At 38.2% G+C, this 14,565-nt stretch overlaps 1 protein-coding gene across 1 annotated transcript in view; it reads left to right on the plus strand.

The window, feature by feature from the left end:
• STK39 (serine/threonine kinase 39) overlaps window positions 1-14,565 on the plus strand; it is a 102,540-nt gene that overhangs the window by 12,501 nt on the left and 75,474 nt on the right. The window contains exon 2 of the mRNA XM_082055655.1: window positions 10,912-11,024. Within this exon, the coding sequence (XP_081911781.1) occupies window positions 10,912-11,024 (113 nt within the window). The remainder of the gene's footprint in view (window positions 1-10,911; window positions 11,025-14,565) is intronic.

The raw sequence follows: 14,565 nt of genomic DNA on the forward strand, positions 1-14,565 counted from the left end.
GGTTCGTACTTTTTTTGGATTTCCCCTCTAACTTCACTTACTTTATCCTCTGTTGGTTATTTCTCTGCTTTTTCTACTCTCTTGAAATTTTTAATTTCTCTTCTCTCTGATGGGAGGCTTTGCCCTTGAATAAGAACTGCATCCTGATACATGTATTTCTAAATTTCTAATACTTGAGGTGTTATAGTTAAGATTTTCCTGTGAAACTTTTGTGTTGATTGTTCACCTTAGGATAAAACTGTACACCTTTGAAACAACAAACTCAGATACAAAATTTTTAAGGGAAAAGTGATGTCAACTTTCCCTTTCTCTTCTAGATACACTTCTTTGGTTTACGTTGCGATTTATTACCCAATATTCTTTTGTTGTGCAGCTGACTGAATGATAAGGAAGCTTATTTTAGCAACTTTTCAAATGAGTGTAGAAAAAAAGCTACTTTTTGTTGTGCATGTGTCTGCATGAAGTGTTTATGCTTCTTCAGATCAATGAAGGAAAAATGAAATGCCCCCGCTGGCATGCTTTCTGGAGGGCTATTTAGCTAGAGGAGGATCTCTCAGATTTCTTGTAGAAAACCTCCTCTTCTACAAGAGACCTGGAGATTTTGCTTTTTCTTTTTGATAACAGATAGTTTGAAGTCTGTGATTTAAAATGAACAAACAAGCTTTTAAAAAAGTATGTTGTAAGCAATGATGTGAAAAATATACTTTTGGATTGACCTGGTAAGAACAAATTTATTATTCTCTCAAAATGTGAGAAAAATTCATGTAGTGTTGTTAAACACTGTAAAACCAGAAACTTGTCAAGCCCTCTTACACATACTTCAGGATTTGGTGTTTGCTGCTTTTCCTCTTTTTTCCTCTATGCAACACCATATGAATGATGATAAAAAGTTTAAATTAAAAAAGTTAAACCTGTTAGGTCACTGATGTAGTCTGTCACTTAACCACAGCATGGTTTTTTTTAGTGCTAGAGTTAGATTAGGTTATGGTTGGACTCTATGATCCTGAAGGTTTCTTCCAACAACTGAAATGATTCCATGTTAAAATGGCAAGAAATTGTCTCTGTTTTATACGGATATTCTTTCCTATGGCCTTTGGTTCTATAAATTTGACTTTAAGTTTTTTGTACAACTGTAAGGAAAAATATCTGAAGAGGTTTACATTATGACCTGATTATCTGGCCTACATAGTGAGGATGAATGGATAATAATAAAAGACAGAAAAAATCCATTGTAGTGTTTGTAATAAATTCTTAAACCAAGTCTTACCCTTTGCTCCAACTCTGTCATGCCTTTTGTTGGGAAAATGCAGAATGAATAGGGATTCGTTGGATTTATTTGCATCAAGTATAGTACATTTCTCCTTATCATAGGAAGGTCCCAGTGCGACTGTGCACCTGGGGCTGGCTCCTGCCCGCAGTGTGTTGGCTGGGGCTGTGCTGCTGGTCGTGCTGCAAGAGCAGCGGAAGCCTGGGTGGAAAAGCCTGCTGCAAGTTCTTTTGCTGCTATTTGTTCTGTTTCTTCTTCCCTAACGAATTTGCAGTGTGAGTGAGGTTGGACTCTTTTTTGTTTTGCAAGAAGCCAGTGAAGATCTGATTACAAAACAAACGTTAACTGGAGAAGGGCTTAGGCACCTCAGAGCTTTTCTTACCCTCTTCTGTCTCATGAGCCAGTCTAACATATAATAATACCTCTTGCATATGTGCCATTGTTACCTGTGGCTCAGTTCTTTGTTTTGGTCTTCTCATGAGTCCTTTCAGAGAAGCTTTAAAGATGATCCATGCTCCTGACCTCATATTCTTTTACATAATCTGACCTAATGACAACGTAACAGAGTAGATCTTTTTTCCCCTAGGTACTGGGCTTAAATGGATGTGTTTAGTTAGCTATTTTTCATCATGCCCAAAGAAAAGTATTCCTTTAAATCTCTTTAAGTAATGGATGGTTATGTGTAATAGTACTCGTTATACAAAGGCACACATATCTCCTAGACTGTAAATTTAGTGAATTCACAAGTTACCCTTATGTGTAAGTGGAGGAATTTTAGGCATTTGTTAGGTGAGTACCGCTAAGCAACCTCTTTGCTCTCTGACGTGATACAAGCTATTTTTTGGTGGCATCGAATTCTCAGTTCCCATTCTGCAACTTTTGTAAATTATAGTAAAACTAATATTGAAATGGAGTATAGTTTATTTTACTCTTATGTGCAACACCTTGTTTGACTTTTTTCATTTTTAACAATGGCACCTCACATGGAAGGTAATGTGATTGAGAGATCATTCCAGATCTAGAACTTGACTTTTCACTGCTACGTTCAGTTTCATACTCCTTAGTTCATTAAGCTCCTAAAATGCAGTACTTTATATTATTTCATAATCACAACCTGGGAAAAATGATAGTGAAGGGCATATAAGTGTATTAGGTGTATAAAATGATGATAAGATACCCCAAGCAGGCCTGAAAACCGTGATAGTTGTGAGGAAAATGTAAGTTCTGCAAACTGGAACAGAGATACTTTGGTTGCATTTCACTCAGGACTTGTAAGTGATTGATTTTATGGACAGTGCTGTGTGTGCTGTGACGAGGTCATCACCAGCACCAGCTTGGCCGGGTGCCTGGGACCTTCAAGGCTGATAAAACAGGGAGCAACCGGCCTGGCGCCCAGGAATCTGGAGGCTGGTAGGGAGGGGAAGAAGAAATCTCTGTTTTCTCTCTCTTTCTTTTTTTTTCTTTTTTTCCTTCTTTTTTTTTTTTCTGCTTGGTTCACAGGACCTTCAGGGCCTGATAATGACAGGAAAGGGAATGAATATATGACCTGCTGAGTCACAGAGAATGGCTCCTTGCCTTATAAAATGGTGTTAGTTATGCTGACCCCATTATCAGGGGTCAGGAGCAGGGGGTTCCAGTCACACCAGTCTTATCCGGACACCTCCATGAGGCAAATTCCACTGATGACTGCAATTTCTGAAGTAGCAATGATATTGGATTTTTTAAAAGCATACTTTTTTCACCTATAAATAACACTTCTTATGAAGATATTTGAGATGTGGAGCAGAGCAAAAGGAATTTAATCTTGGGTAGTGTTGATAATACAGGGTTTGCCTAGATAGTCTAATTTGTATCGGTATAGTTGCCCTTCAACTTTATTTAGATGTTTTGTCCATTTTAAATGACAAGGAGAAGACAACACCTGCTGCAAGTGGACTGCCCTTGTTTAGGTTTTCCTTACCTGCTATGGTGGTGACATTTCCTTGATGTGGATTGCTTCTGAGTGGGAGGTGCTCTCATACCAAGTCTGGAAATGTACACGGCTCCCTGTGAGCTCCACAACTAGCATGTAAGAGGACTCAAGGCCATGGAGTACTTAGTTAAAAGGTAATTTTGATGATGACACACACAGATGAACATTAAACTGCCCAGATGTTTGGTATCAGTACACTTTCCTTTGCAACACATTTACACCTTTCAGCATCAAGCACTAAGGAGTGCTTGGAATCTATGCAGCTTCCTGTTCAAAGATGGGCAAAAGGAAAAGCATTGTGGTTACTGTCTGATACACTCCTAAAAGTTGATCCTCAGCCTCTTTAGCACCTTATCTTATCTAGAAGACTTGAATTTCTTTGTAAGTATCTTCTTAAAAGAAGCGCAGGAATGTATTTTTGTCATGTGGCTTATCTTATTTTTGTGATTGATAAGGCTAAAAGTTTCTCAGTGTTGAAACGTCGGGCTGTCAGGCAGGTTGCTAACCCTGTCTCCTGCTGTGGTGTTGTTACTTTGAACACTAATCATGATAGCACAGGGGGATAAAACCGTGTTCTGCACTAAATATAGTATATTGGATTGGAAAACTGGTAAGGGAGCTGGGATACTGGCTGTCTTTCTACTGTAGCTTCAAAGGCAAGACTGTGTGCAGTATGGAACGTAACTGTATGCGTACCAGGATATATTTCTCTAGTAATGAGGCACAGCTTTATTTCTGCTGAGCTTCAACAAAATGTATGATCTTGATCCACCCATAAGTTACTGTTTATCCCATGTGCTTAACAAACACAGTGGTTATGTTTTTGGTTATTCATCTATTTGCCTTGTTTTGATAGAGTTGCACTAAATAAAGCCTCTCTGACAAAGGGAAAAAAAATTCTCAGGCTAGGGGTTAACATCAGCACTTGTCGGCATCTGTTAGGAGAGACAGGATGGGAACAGAGGGAAGTGGACAGTCTTGAGGTGGAAGGAGATAGTGGCCACGGTCTCTGTTTTTTATTTCCACCCCCCCTTTCCAAACTGTGTGCTTATTGCCAGGTTTACCTGAATGCCCACACATAGTTAACGGTCATCCCTGGACATTCAGATCTGACCTTAGTGTGTTGATGACATTGTACCAAGCTGGCAAGTGCTGAGCTCTGTATGGCCATGGGCAGAAGTCTCCTTACCAAGCAGGTGTCTGAAAGCAAAAAGCCATCACTTATGCTGATACTTTGTTTCAAATCTGAATGCAGATAAATAAATAAATAAATAAAATAAACTTATTAATTATTAAATAAATAAATTAAACTTATGTCTAATCTAAATATGTCTGGTTTCACTATCTAGCCACAGATTTCTTTAATGTCTCTGTCAGTCTGAGCAGAGCTCTTTTAACATTTTTTTAACCATGACTGGTGGTGATAGCTGATTATTCTTCAGATAAGACAGACATTTCAGAAGAGTTACAGCAACATGGTGTGTCTGGGCATACTGGTGGAGGAAAAGAAGACTTACATTTTCCAGATCATCAGTACAGGTTCTCCACTTTCTTGTATACTATTGATTTGTCTTATTTCCTGAATAATTACTTTGTGATTGATAATTATTTGCTGTACCCTGATTTTAGAAACCTCTGTGTTCAAGAAGGTAGATTCCTGTTATCATGTGCTCATGGCAGAAGAATTTCTTTATTGTGTTCTACAGACTTGACAGGGAGGGACTTGTAGCATGGTACTGCATAGCAAACCTCAAAATATTTCCTACAATTTATCTAGCCAACATATCTGATATAACCAGTACTTTACTATGGGGGGGGGGGGGAATAAAGAGAATAGTTAAAAAAACCTAGTCATTCTCTCCTGCCCCTGTTTTTCTTTTACATGGGGTTATATTGCTGATTTTGAATCCCCCTGCGTTTGTTTTTTTTCCTGCATGCAGAATATGATGTCAAGCTTGCTGTATCTTAGCTTTAGTACTGGTTGGTTCACCGCTTGCATAGAAATTCTCTTGTACATTTTCTATAATGCATCATAATTTTGATGTGGACATTTAAGCTACTTCTCTAAGACTTCAGTGGGGTCACAGAAGTATTTGTAGACCTTTATAATCTTTGGAGAGTGTGTTTTTTTTCTAGTTTATTCATGCAATTTGCTATTGAAAAGTAGTCTGGGCTAAGCTAGACTTCAAAGACTTTGTGTGAGCTACTGTCCCACGAAAAGTCAAATACAGCAATTGGATAACCCAGTGATTCTGTAGCCATAATGGTGATGTTTTTAAATGTCCAGGTGCAGAACAAATTAATTTTGTATAGCTCCATGAAGAATTAATTAGATTAATGGTTGAATAATGAAAATGCAGAAGTAGCAGTTCTATGTATGGGTATGGATTTGATAGAACACTTAGTGTATTTTAAGTTAATTATGTCATAAACCTAATGGCTAGCAAACTAGTATTCAGGTCAGTTCTGAGGGGAGAGATTTGATCTCAGCATGAATTAAGAACACAAAGTAGGCAGGAGTTGTTAGTAAATTGTATCTATGTGGTTATCCTGAAGTTCTTAAGAACAGAAGCATTTGTTTTGTGAAGATGGAGAGGGAAATGATGAGTTAATTTTCTGTGAAGAAATTAGATTTCAGCACATTTTAGAGTTTAGTATAGTGGTCTAAATGAGCTTTAATGAGGTGATTTATAACTTATTTTTAGTCAATGGAAGCAATATGAAAGAAAATGGGTAATACTGAAAGATCTCTAGAGTATTGTGGGGTAAAAGCTAGAAACTGAAAGAAATTAAAGGTTCTTTGTTCTCGGTTTCTTAACCAAAAGTATTGCTTTGCCACCAACAGGACTGATTCTTTCGAGACTGAAGAAATTAGTTCTGCTCGATGCTGCTACAGTATATGTTGAAGTACTGGTCATTTCATAACACATATGTAGTAGTGCTTGAAATATGCTACACATTATTGCATGCAATATACAACATATAAAACATAACTTTCAGAGCTTGTATATAAGCACAGGTGCTTTGCATGTTACATAAAAATGCCCATGATTTATGACTGCATTTGTGCAGGGATAGTTTGTGTTCACAAGTGCATTCTGCTCTATGCAAAAGGAGTCCTGCAGTGACGTTGTGTATGAGCTACATTTGAGAATTACCTATGGGACTCTGTTCTTCAGAACTGGACTGTTTGAAAGATTAAATAAAAATACTTTTATAGCTGTTTAATCCGTTTTCATAGATTTTATTCTATTTAGTATGGACTTCTTTTACAGACAGTCTTGGATTTGAGGCTGACTTAAAATTTGTGTGGTGTCAGCTACATTTAATTGGAGATGTCTGTATGTTGGGGAAGCGGAAGAGGTATAAAAATGCAGATGGTGTAGGTCAGCATGTGAGAATTTGTATAGATTCTGAGATAAGGTATTTAATCTTTTCCAATTACGAATGCTGCCTAACCCTTCAGATACCTAGTCAACGAAAAAACTCAGCATTGCCAACAGATTACATTATCTTCAGATATTAGGTGAAACAGCTGTGGGGCTGATAAAGGTGTCTTTGGGTAGGGTGTCTGAAGGGACCTAATGAATGCAGAAATCTTCAAAAAAGGTTTGTGTTGGCATACTGTAGAGTAACATGGAACTACTAGAAAAAGACTTGGTAAATTATTATGGGGCAATAAGTTTACTGACTTTTGTTTTTCAGAAGAAAATTGGATGGCATAGTTCTAGATCTATTTTGAATAGGGTTACTGTGCTGTGATGAATCAGTGGAAAGTGTCAGACCTTTATATATAACAGAGAATAAATGAACTGTTACATGCTTGTATGAAGAAGGATGTGTGCATGTGTGATGTGCAAGTGGTGCAGTCCAGTCATCTCACCTCACTGTCTTTTTGAGATGAGACTAGTGGAGGGTAGATAAAAATTAAATGTTAATATCAGTTGTTGATCACACTTGTTCAAAGACCCTTCTTCTTCTCTTTGTCAGCTGGTGACAGGTTCCATGAAGGTTAAATGCCTGTATTAAAAAAAAAGAGAGAAAAAATACCTTTATTATTCAAGAACAACTTGAAGGAACTTACTCAGTTATGCTTAAATCCTGGATGAGTATTTGTGTTTGCGGGGTTTTTGTATGCTTTCTTGGAAGCATTTGCAAAGTGCAATGTAGAAAACTACTTTTCGGTTATACCCTTTCAGAAGAAGTGTGGTCATATGTAATTGTTCTTGAGAAAGTTTCTATTGCATGAACCCAAATATTATAGTTAAAAGCATTTCGAATGGGTCTGCTGTGCTGAGGGCAGGGTGGTAGGGTGTGCATGTTCATAGCATGAAGGAACAGGTTGGCTGTGAGGGCATGCTTGCACTAGAGAGAAGGATGGCAGCAAAAAATGTTGAGGGCAAGATGAAACTCTGACCTGTTGACCATTGTGAAATCAGAGTATTAGGTATCTTAATGTGGACTGAAGCTGCCTTATTTCTCTGCCAACTTTTGAAATTGGTGAAGAGAGCTTGTCTGTAGCAGGAGAAGGACTTTTCCAGTAGTGGAAAAAACATCTTTCTTACAAAGCTCTTTTTTTGAGCCTGACCACTGTTAATCCTTTGTCTTCCTTCTGCAGGAGACAGCTTGATGTAAAGGCCTCATGGTTTATCCAGCCTGAGCTTTTATTATACTAGATCAGTTTCCTTAATAGAGGCTGGATGCTAAAACCAGTCTTTTCTTTAGTCGTGGTGTAGTTAGGGTGTTCTCCGCTGGGAGTTAGGCTGTGGTAGACTCTTAAGGTTCAGCATACTCGAACAAGTCATGCCTTCTGACAAGGAATGGTTGACTGTAATCTGTTCTATGCAGTCATTTCCCGTGGCCCTAATTTGTTATGCTAAATGGTTGTCTGTGAAAATTTGGTTTCACTGTATGATTGCGCATTACTCATGTAGTCTGTTATCTCTCAACTGAAATGCTTATCTAGGTAGTCCTGTTTATAGCAGCTACTCCTCTGGAACACTTCACATTTTTACTTATTTAGTAGACCAGAGAAGGGCATCTCTATTGAGATCGAAGGACTCCTCTGGTGAGACAGGAACGCTGCAGATTTTCCTCATCTTCATTGCTGGTTGTTCACCTTGTGTGCTAGAGGAGGAGAGGGGAATATCCTTTAAGAGGAAGGAGACATATAGCCACTAAGTGCCTGGCTCCTACTTCAGTACTTGAAACAGCTCTTTTAAATGGCTTTTATATATATAGGTCCCGCTGAGAATACAGGCTGCACAGATTGCCTTTACTATCAAAATACTGTATCATGTAGAGTATTCAAAAGGCAGGAGAAAGAAGAAACCTAGATAGATTGGCTTTATTCTAAACATAGAAAGCTTTTTGCATTGTCAGTGCTTCATATTCTTGTGGCAAGGAGTATTCCACTGCAAGTCATCTCTGTCTGACAAGAAAACACAGGGAAATGCACTGAAAGGTTTTTCATAGAAATAAACTTCAGACTCTAGTTTGTGTCCTAAAACCTCTCATCTTGTCCTCTTTCAGTAGGCAAAAGGGGAACAGATCTTAAACTTGTGTGTGAGGGTATCTCAGGATTAGTTTTGCAATCATGAGTTTTTAACTAGTAGTAAGCATATAGTCTTTGGTTTGGGTTCTCGCAGGACTTAAGGAAGTGATATAGCAGGATGGGGTCAGGGATGTGACAGGACTTTTTTTTGTAATCTGTTTTTTCCCAAATGTTTTGAAGTGTTACTTATTGTCATTTTACATTAACTGGAAGAAGCAGCCAGGATTTCATCCAGGTGTTAGCCGAATAATTTTTCTGTGTGCTCTTTCTGTTTGTCCTTTATGTGGCCTTTGTATATGAATTTATTTTGACAGTGGAGATCTGGTTGTTTCCTACAAGTAGATAAAACTACCAGAATAGATGAAAAAGATACATCAAGGAAAATCTTGGTCTTTGTTCCTGTATCCTTAATAGCTAAAAATTTGCCTTTTTCACCCTGCCTCAACCTACAGCTGTATAGCCAAAGTAATGAGAAGATTTGTGTCTTGATGTCTGCTGAATGAGAGCTTTGTTAAAGAGATGAGTCTTACTTGAGCTGAACTATGCTGACTTGGTGGTTCCTTCCTTGGGATCTCTTATTTAATTTTTGAAACCTCTATTAATTATTTTATTACTTACATTATTTTAATTTTTAAAGGCTTTGTTCTGTAAGCAAACGGAACAGGACATGTCAATATTTGTCTGTGACCGCATCCTGCAATAATATGACTAGTTAGTTCTGTTGAGACTTTTTTTAAGATGAGCTCAGAATTTTGTAATGAAATTCATACACTGAGTTAAAAAGCTTTGTGATTGGAGTGAAAAGGTCATGTGAACAAAAAATACATGAAAACAGCTAAGCAAATAGCAACTAAAACATGAACAATAACTTTCAGTCATGAGGTATTGTCGGTGCTGTTTTCAGATGTGCAGAGGGAAAGGCTCTCAATTGTTCTTAAGTCGGCTGGTAACTGAATCCATGTTTGTAGAGCTTGACAACAAAAGGTTTTTTGTTCACAGTTTGTATTCATCTAGGACATGCCAATTACTGAGCATAAATAGAATATAGGGTATGAGCAGGCTAGTATAACATGTTGCTCAATTCATGACTTACCAGAAATCCGTAATTTATATTAAAATATTTAGAATTACAAGTAGAAGCTACTCATTGGGGGATTTTAGATTTCTGTGTGAATGAGCATAATATAATTACTTTGAGGAAGCACACATTGCTGTATTAAATGTGGTAGCAAGATGTGCAACCTGGGCAAAACTATTTCTGAATATTACTTGCAATCATTTCATGAATTTAGTGACGCAAAACTAACTGGGACAAGCTAGTGGGTGCTTGATAAAAGAAGCAACAAGACCTTCTACACCTGCTGTTTGCAAATAAAGCATACTAAAGAAAATTATTCGTTCAATTCTACCAAGCTTTGTTATCAGTATAGCTCTGTGACTGTATGTAATTTGCATGTCAAATAAGCATGACTGACTTTCTCTGCTGGGCCATTCAGCAATGTGCATCTTCTTACTGTTGGTGTGATACTCTTGCCTCCTGTGCTCTTCACAAGAATCAGCATAATTTTTGTAGGATGTTACCCTAATCATGATGAATGAGCAGGAATACAGATGCAACTGCAGAAGATTTGGCATGTGCAATTTTACTGATATTTTTCTATTCATTGCATAGTGGGGGAAAAAAAACCCCACATGGTTAAATAGGGACTCACCTGAAAGAACAGAAAGAAATAACACTTGATAAAGCACAGCTCTCCCTCACCCCCTTTCCCCCAATGTTTTAAATGTGTTAACTGTGCAAGTCATGTTATTGATTACAAGAGATGTATCCAAAGACGCAAACACAATGGTTCCCATAGTATATGAAATGCATTGAGGTTGTGGGTATGACTTGATAAATTTTAATTTGTCAGCTTGAGAACTTTTTGTGGACTATGAAACAGAAACTTCGAGGTTTTTCTTCTCCATTTGAGAAGCATGCAAGCAATCTTGCTAGTGGAAAGACTGAAAAAGGATAAACAGCAGATTTTAAGTTCTTTGCCAGTATGGGGTCCTTATGTTGGTTACTGGTTTAAACTCCTGTTATATTAAGAGTGGGTTTTTTCTGCCCTTTTTCAGGTAGTGGTGCTACAGCAGTTGTCCAGGCAGCGCTATGCAAACCCAGGCAAGAACGTGTAGCAATAAAGAGGATCAACTTAGAAAAATGCCAAACCAGTATGGATGAATTACTTGTAAGTAAATCAGAGGGGAACATACTACATGGGGACTACCTTCTGTTTTGGTTTTGGTTTTTGCTTGGTTATAGGAGCGAGGGTAGAATTTTATGCAGGATAATAGTAAGAAAAAGGATTTGAAAATATTCCTGGAAGAAATATACCCTTCCCTAAAAATATTTGTTACTAATGTATATTTTCTAATGCCACAAAACCAAGAAGTACAAATTTGAAGCTTGGGATAACCAGCTGTGGGAAGAACCTTACCCCTTGCTTTCTGAAGACTTGATTTTCAAGAGATTACTGTCTGGTTGTCTCTTAATACAGAGGAAATATACATTTTTCTTTGGTTAAACACTGTTTAAAATGCAAAGGTAAAATTTAGTAGGACTTCTTAAAATCTCTAAAGCACCAAAACATGGCAAAAACTACTTGCTGGATCATTTTGTAATGATAACTTCTGAGGGAAAAAGTAGGAATGGTTACACTGTCATCTACACAAGGAAACTCTTGTTAAAGCTAATAACACGCATTTATCTGATAAGCCGTAACAAGCCATTTGAGGAATGCTGTTTGTTTGGGTCACTGATCAGAGGAGGAAGGGACCTGTAAGAGGCCCTTTGTAAAAGGGACTGCAAGAGTTTTTCCTCTGCACTGGTTATGGCAATCCAGACGGAGTTGCAAAGAACTGTTAAAAAATGAAACCTATTGCTTTCTAATGTTCCTAGATCGGGTGCTTGTATGACTAATGCGTATTTATATGCAGGCAGCATAACAAGAGTTTAAGGACACAAAACCATTCTAAAAGTGAGAACACTCTCTTCTGTTCCACAGGTTATACTACTGCCTAGAGACTGTGGGCTTTTTCTAATGCAGAAATTCCTGCCTCTGAAGGAAATGATCTCCTCAGCAGGGAATTGCCAGTGCAAAAGATATCTTGAATTTGATACAGAGGGTATGGTCCATCCAGTTTCTTCAGATAAAATGGCTTGTTTACAGTGGAGGACCCAAAATGCTCTTCCTATGGTGATTGATGGCATTCGCCTTCAGTTTATGTAACAGTTTGTATGGAACATGGTTGTGTTTTTTAAAAGAGGATTGTGGTAGTAGAAGGTACCTCTGAGTAGTGAGGCTTCTGTCAGTTAAATTCTAAAGATAAATTCTGAACTGTGTTTAGAAAGAGAACAGCCCAAGGCGAGATGCTGTGCATGATGTATTAACATCTACAGCCCATAAAGAACATTTCTATAAACCCAGAAACACTAGTCATTGTAATATAAAATGCCCAAAATTTGATCTTTTTTGATTAGAATTTGAACTAGTAATGGAATTAAGGATTTTAAAGTTACAAAAAATAAAACCAGACAAAACTGCCAGAAATCTGCAGGAGATATCCAGAAATGACAGAAGTTAGTTGCCAGTTCGTACAAAGTTACCTTAGCAAGTGCTTGATTATCTTTACTGCTGACACGTCTCTACTGTCTGCAAAATGAGACAATAGGTCTTGAAGGTTTTGTCCCATATTGCTTTGTTTTGGTACAAAGACAACTGTCCATACCATCTTTTTTATTTTTTAACATAAGTCAATTTATGCTTTTCTGTGTTCTGATTTTGTGTTTCTTTTATTTGTTGATCTGTTTTGATCTGAATATAAATTCTGGCTTTCAGAGTTCCTGGTTAGGAGTGGAAGAAAGAAAAACAGGACATTTATGATTCCTTTTATTTTTAGATGTGCATATACACACATGTGCATGCATACACATACATAATTAATTCTTTTTTTTTTTTGTGAGAGGAAGTATACTTATTCTGACTCAGTTCTAACAGAGATTTAAAATAGAGATGCTATTATGGAAAAGAGCATCATTGACCTTAAAAACTCTTGTTACAAGTGTACTAATTTTTTGTTTCTGTTAATAATAATTAGAATGCTGTTGTGTTTTGGGTTTTTAGCAGCATTTTTGAGCCTGCTCAATTTTTTCATCACTTATTTTTTTCTGATCAAACAGTTTCTTTTGGCACATGGGCATTCTTAAACTCTATCTGCCCTCTGAACATACTGTTTTGTAAGGTCCTGCTGCTTATGGATGCTGTGCAAAGGCACCCTTCACAAATTCTCAGCTGTGTGGCCTTCAGAGAAATGGAAAATGCAGCAAGCTTGGTGCCAGTGTAAGCAGACTTAGGGCTTGGGCCAATGTCAATTAAAATAGAAAGGCAGCGGGGGAGGGAGTTTACATAATACTAAGGTTACACAAACTGCCAAACTCCTGAAATTCAATACTCTGTTTCCTGTGATGTCCTGTGTTCTCACTATTGTAAGCTAAATGTAACTTAACCCCACCAGCCAAGGAAAAAGTTCCCTTAGTATTGTCCTGACTGGGTATCTTCCGCCACCTGCTTACCTCCATTTTTTTAAAACAGAAGAAATAATCAACACTACAAACCAAATAATATTCCATAGGATGGCTTATTTGATTGAATAGATTTTCTGAACTGTTTTCATTCTTGCTGTGGCAGCCCTGGGAGGCAGGCTCTCTGGAGGAGCCCACCATGTGTTATGCCCAGCCCCTCGAAGAGCTGTGCCCAGGTGTCCTGGGGAAGCACCCGCAGAGTGGTGGCACCGACCTGGTCGCTGGGAGCTGGACCAAGCTCTGCTGGTGCTGCAGCCGAGCTCTGAGTGGAGCTGTCTTGCAGTTGCTTATTAGCGGTGTGACCCATCTGCCCTTAGGCTGACAAATGTTCTTGTGCAGCTGCTCAGTGAAACTGGATCAGGAATAACCTGGCCGAAAAGAAGTTAGCTTTTAACCTGGAGGTATTTCCTGATGCAGTGCACACACTCTTGTGCTAGCACAAGGGAGGGAGAAGCAGAGGGGTGAGAGAGAGACTTTAAATTTAAAGTTCTGTAATGGCTTTGGTGGTGTTGAATGACTAAGGTAATGTGAATGTGAAGGAGACTCTGGGACATCCTGCTGCAGGCTTTTCCTCTGACAGTGTATTTTAAGCAAATGCTTTTCTCGCTCATCTGTGCATACCATGCACTGCAAACAGATAATTGAAGTTTCTGGAGGCTCACCATTCTGTGTGTGATAGGGGCTCTCCAGAACTGCATGTCTGAAATTAGCACTTTCCTGACTAAGATTTAATCCCTTATCTCTTGTGGGTGCTTCCTGATTGTTTATTTTTGTTTGGCAAAGACTCTCTTTGGAAGAAGTCGCTGAAGCTGAGACACAAAGTGCCTTTGGCCATGGTTACTGTGTAGCTCAATTTTTGCGCAGGAGTTGATGCAGGCAGACAAAATATTCATAGCACTTTTCAGTTGAAGGTCGCAAAGCTTAGCACAATCAATTAGTATTAGTTACATTGCTGCACTGTTAATGTGTGAGTAAAAAGGCTGAGGTATATTTTCTCCCAGTAGTGGCAGGTAGACTTCTTGAGCCCTTGGTATATTAGCAACACAGTAATACACAAACAATGTAAGACGGGATGTCAAACTCATTTTTACTGGGGGGCCACATCAGCCTTGTGGTTGCCTTCAAAGGCCAAATGTCATTTTAGGACT

The sequence above is a fragment of the Streptopelia decaocto genome, assembly GCF_964273445.1.
Source record: "Streptopelia decaocto genome assembly, chromosome: 6".
Taxonomy (NCBI): domain Eukaryota; kingdom Metazoa; phylum Chordata; class Aves; order Columbiformes; family Columbidae; genus Streptopelia; species Streptopelia decaocto.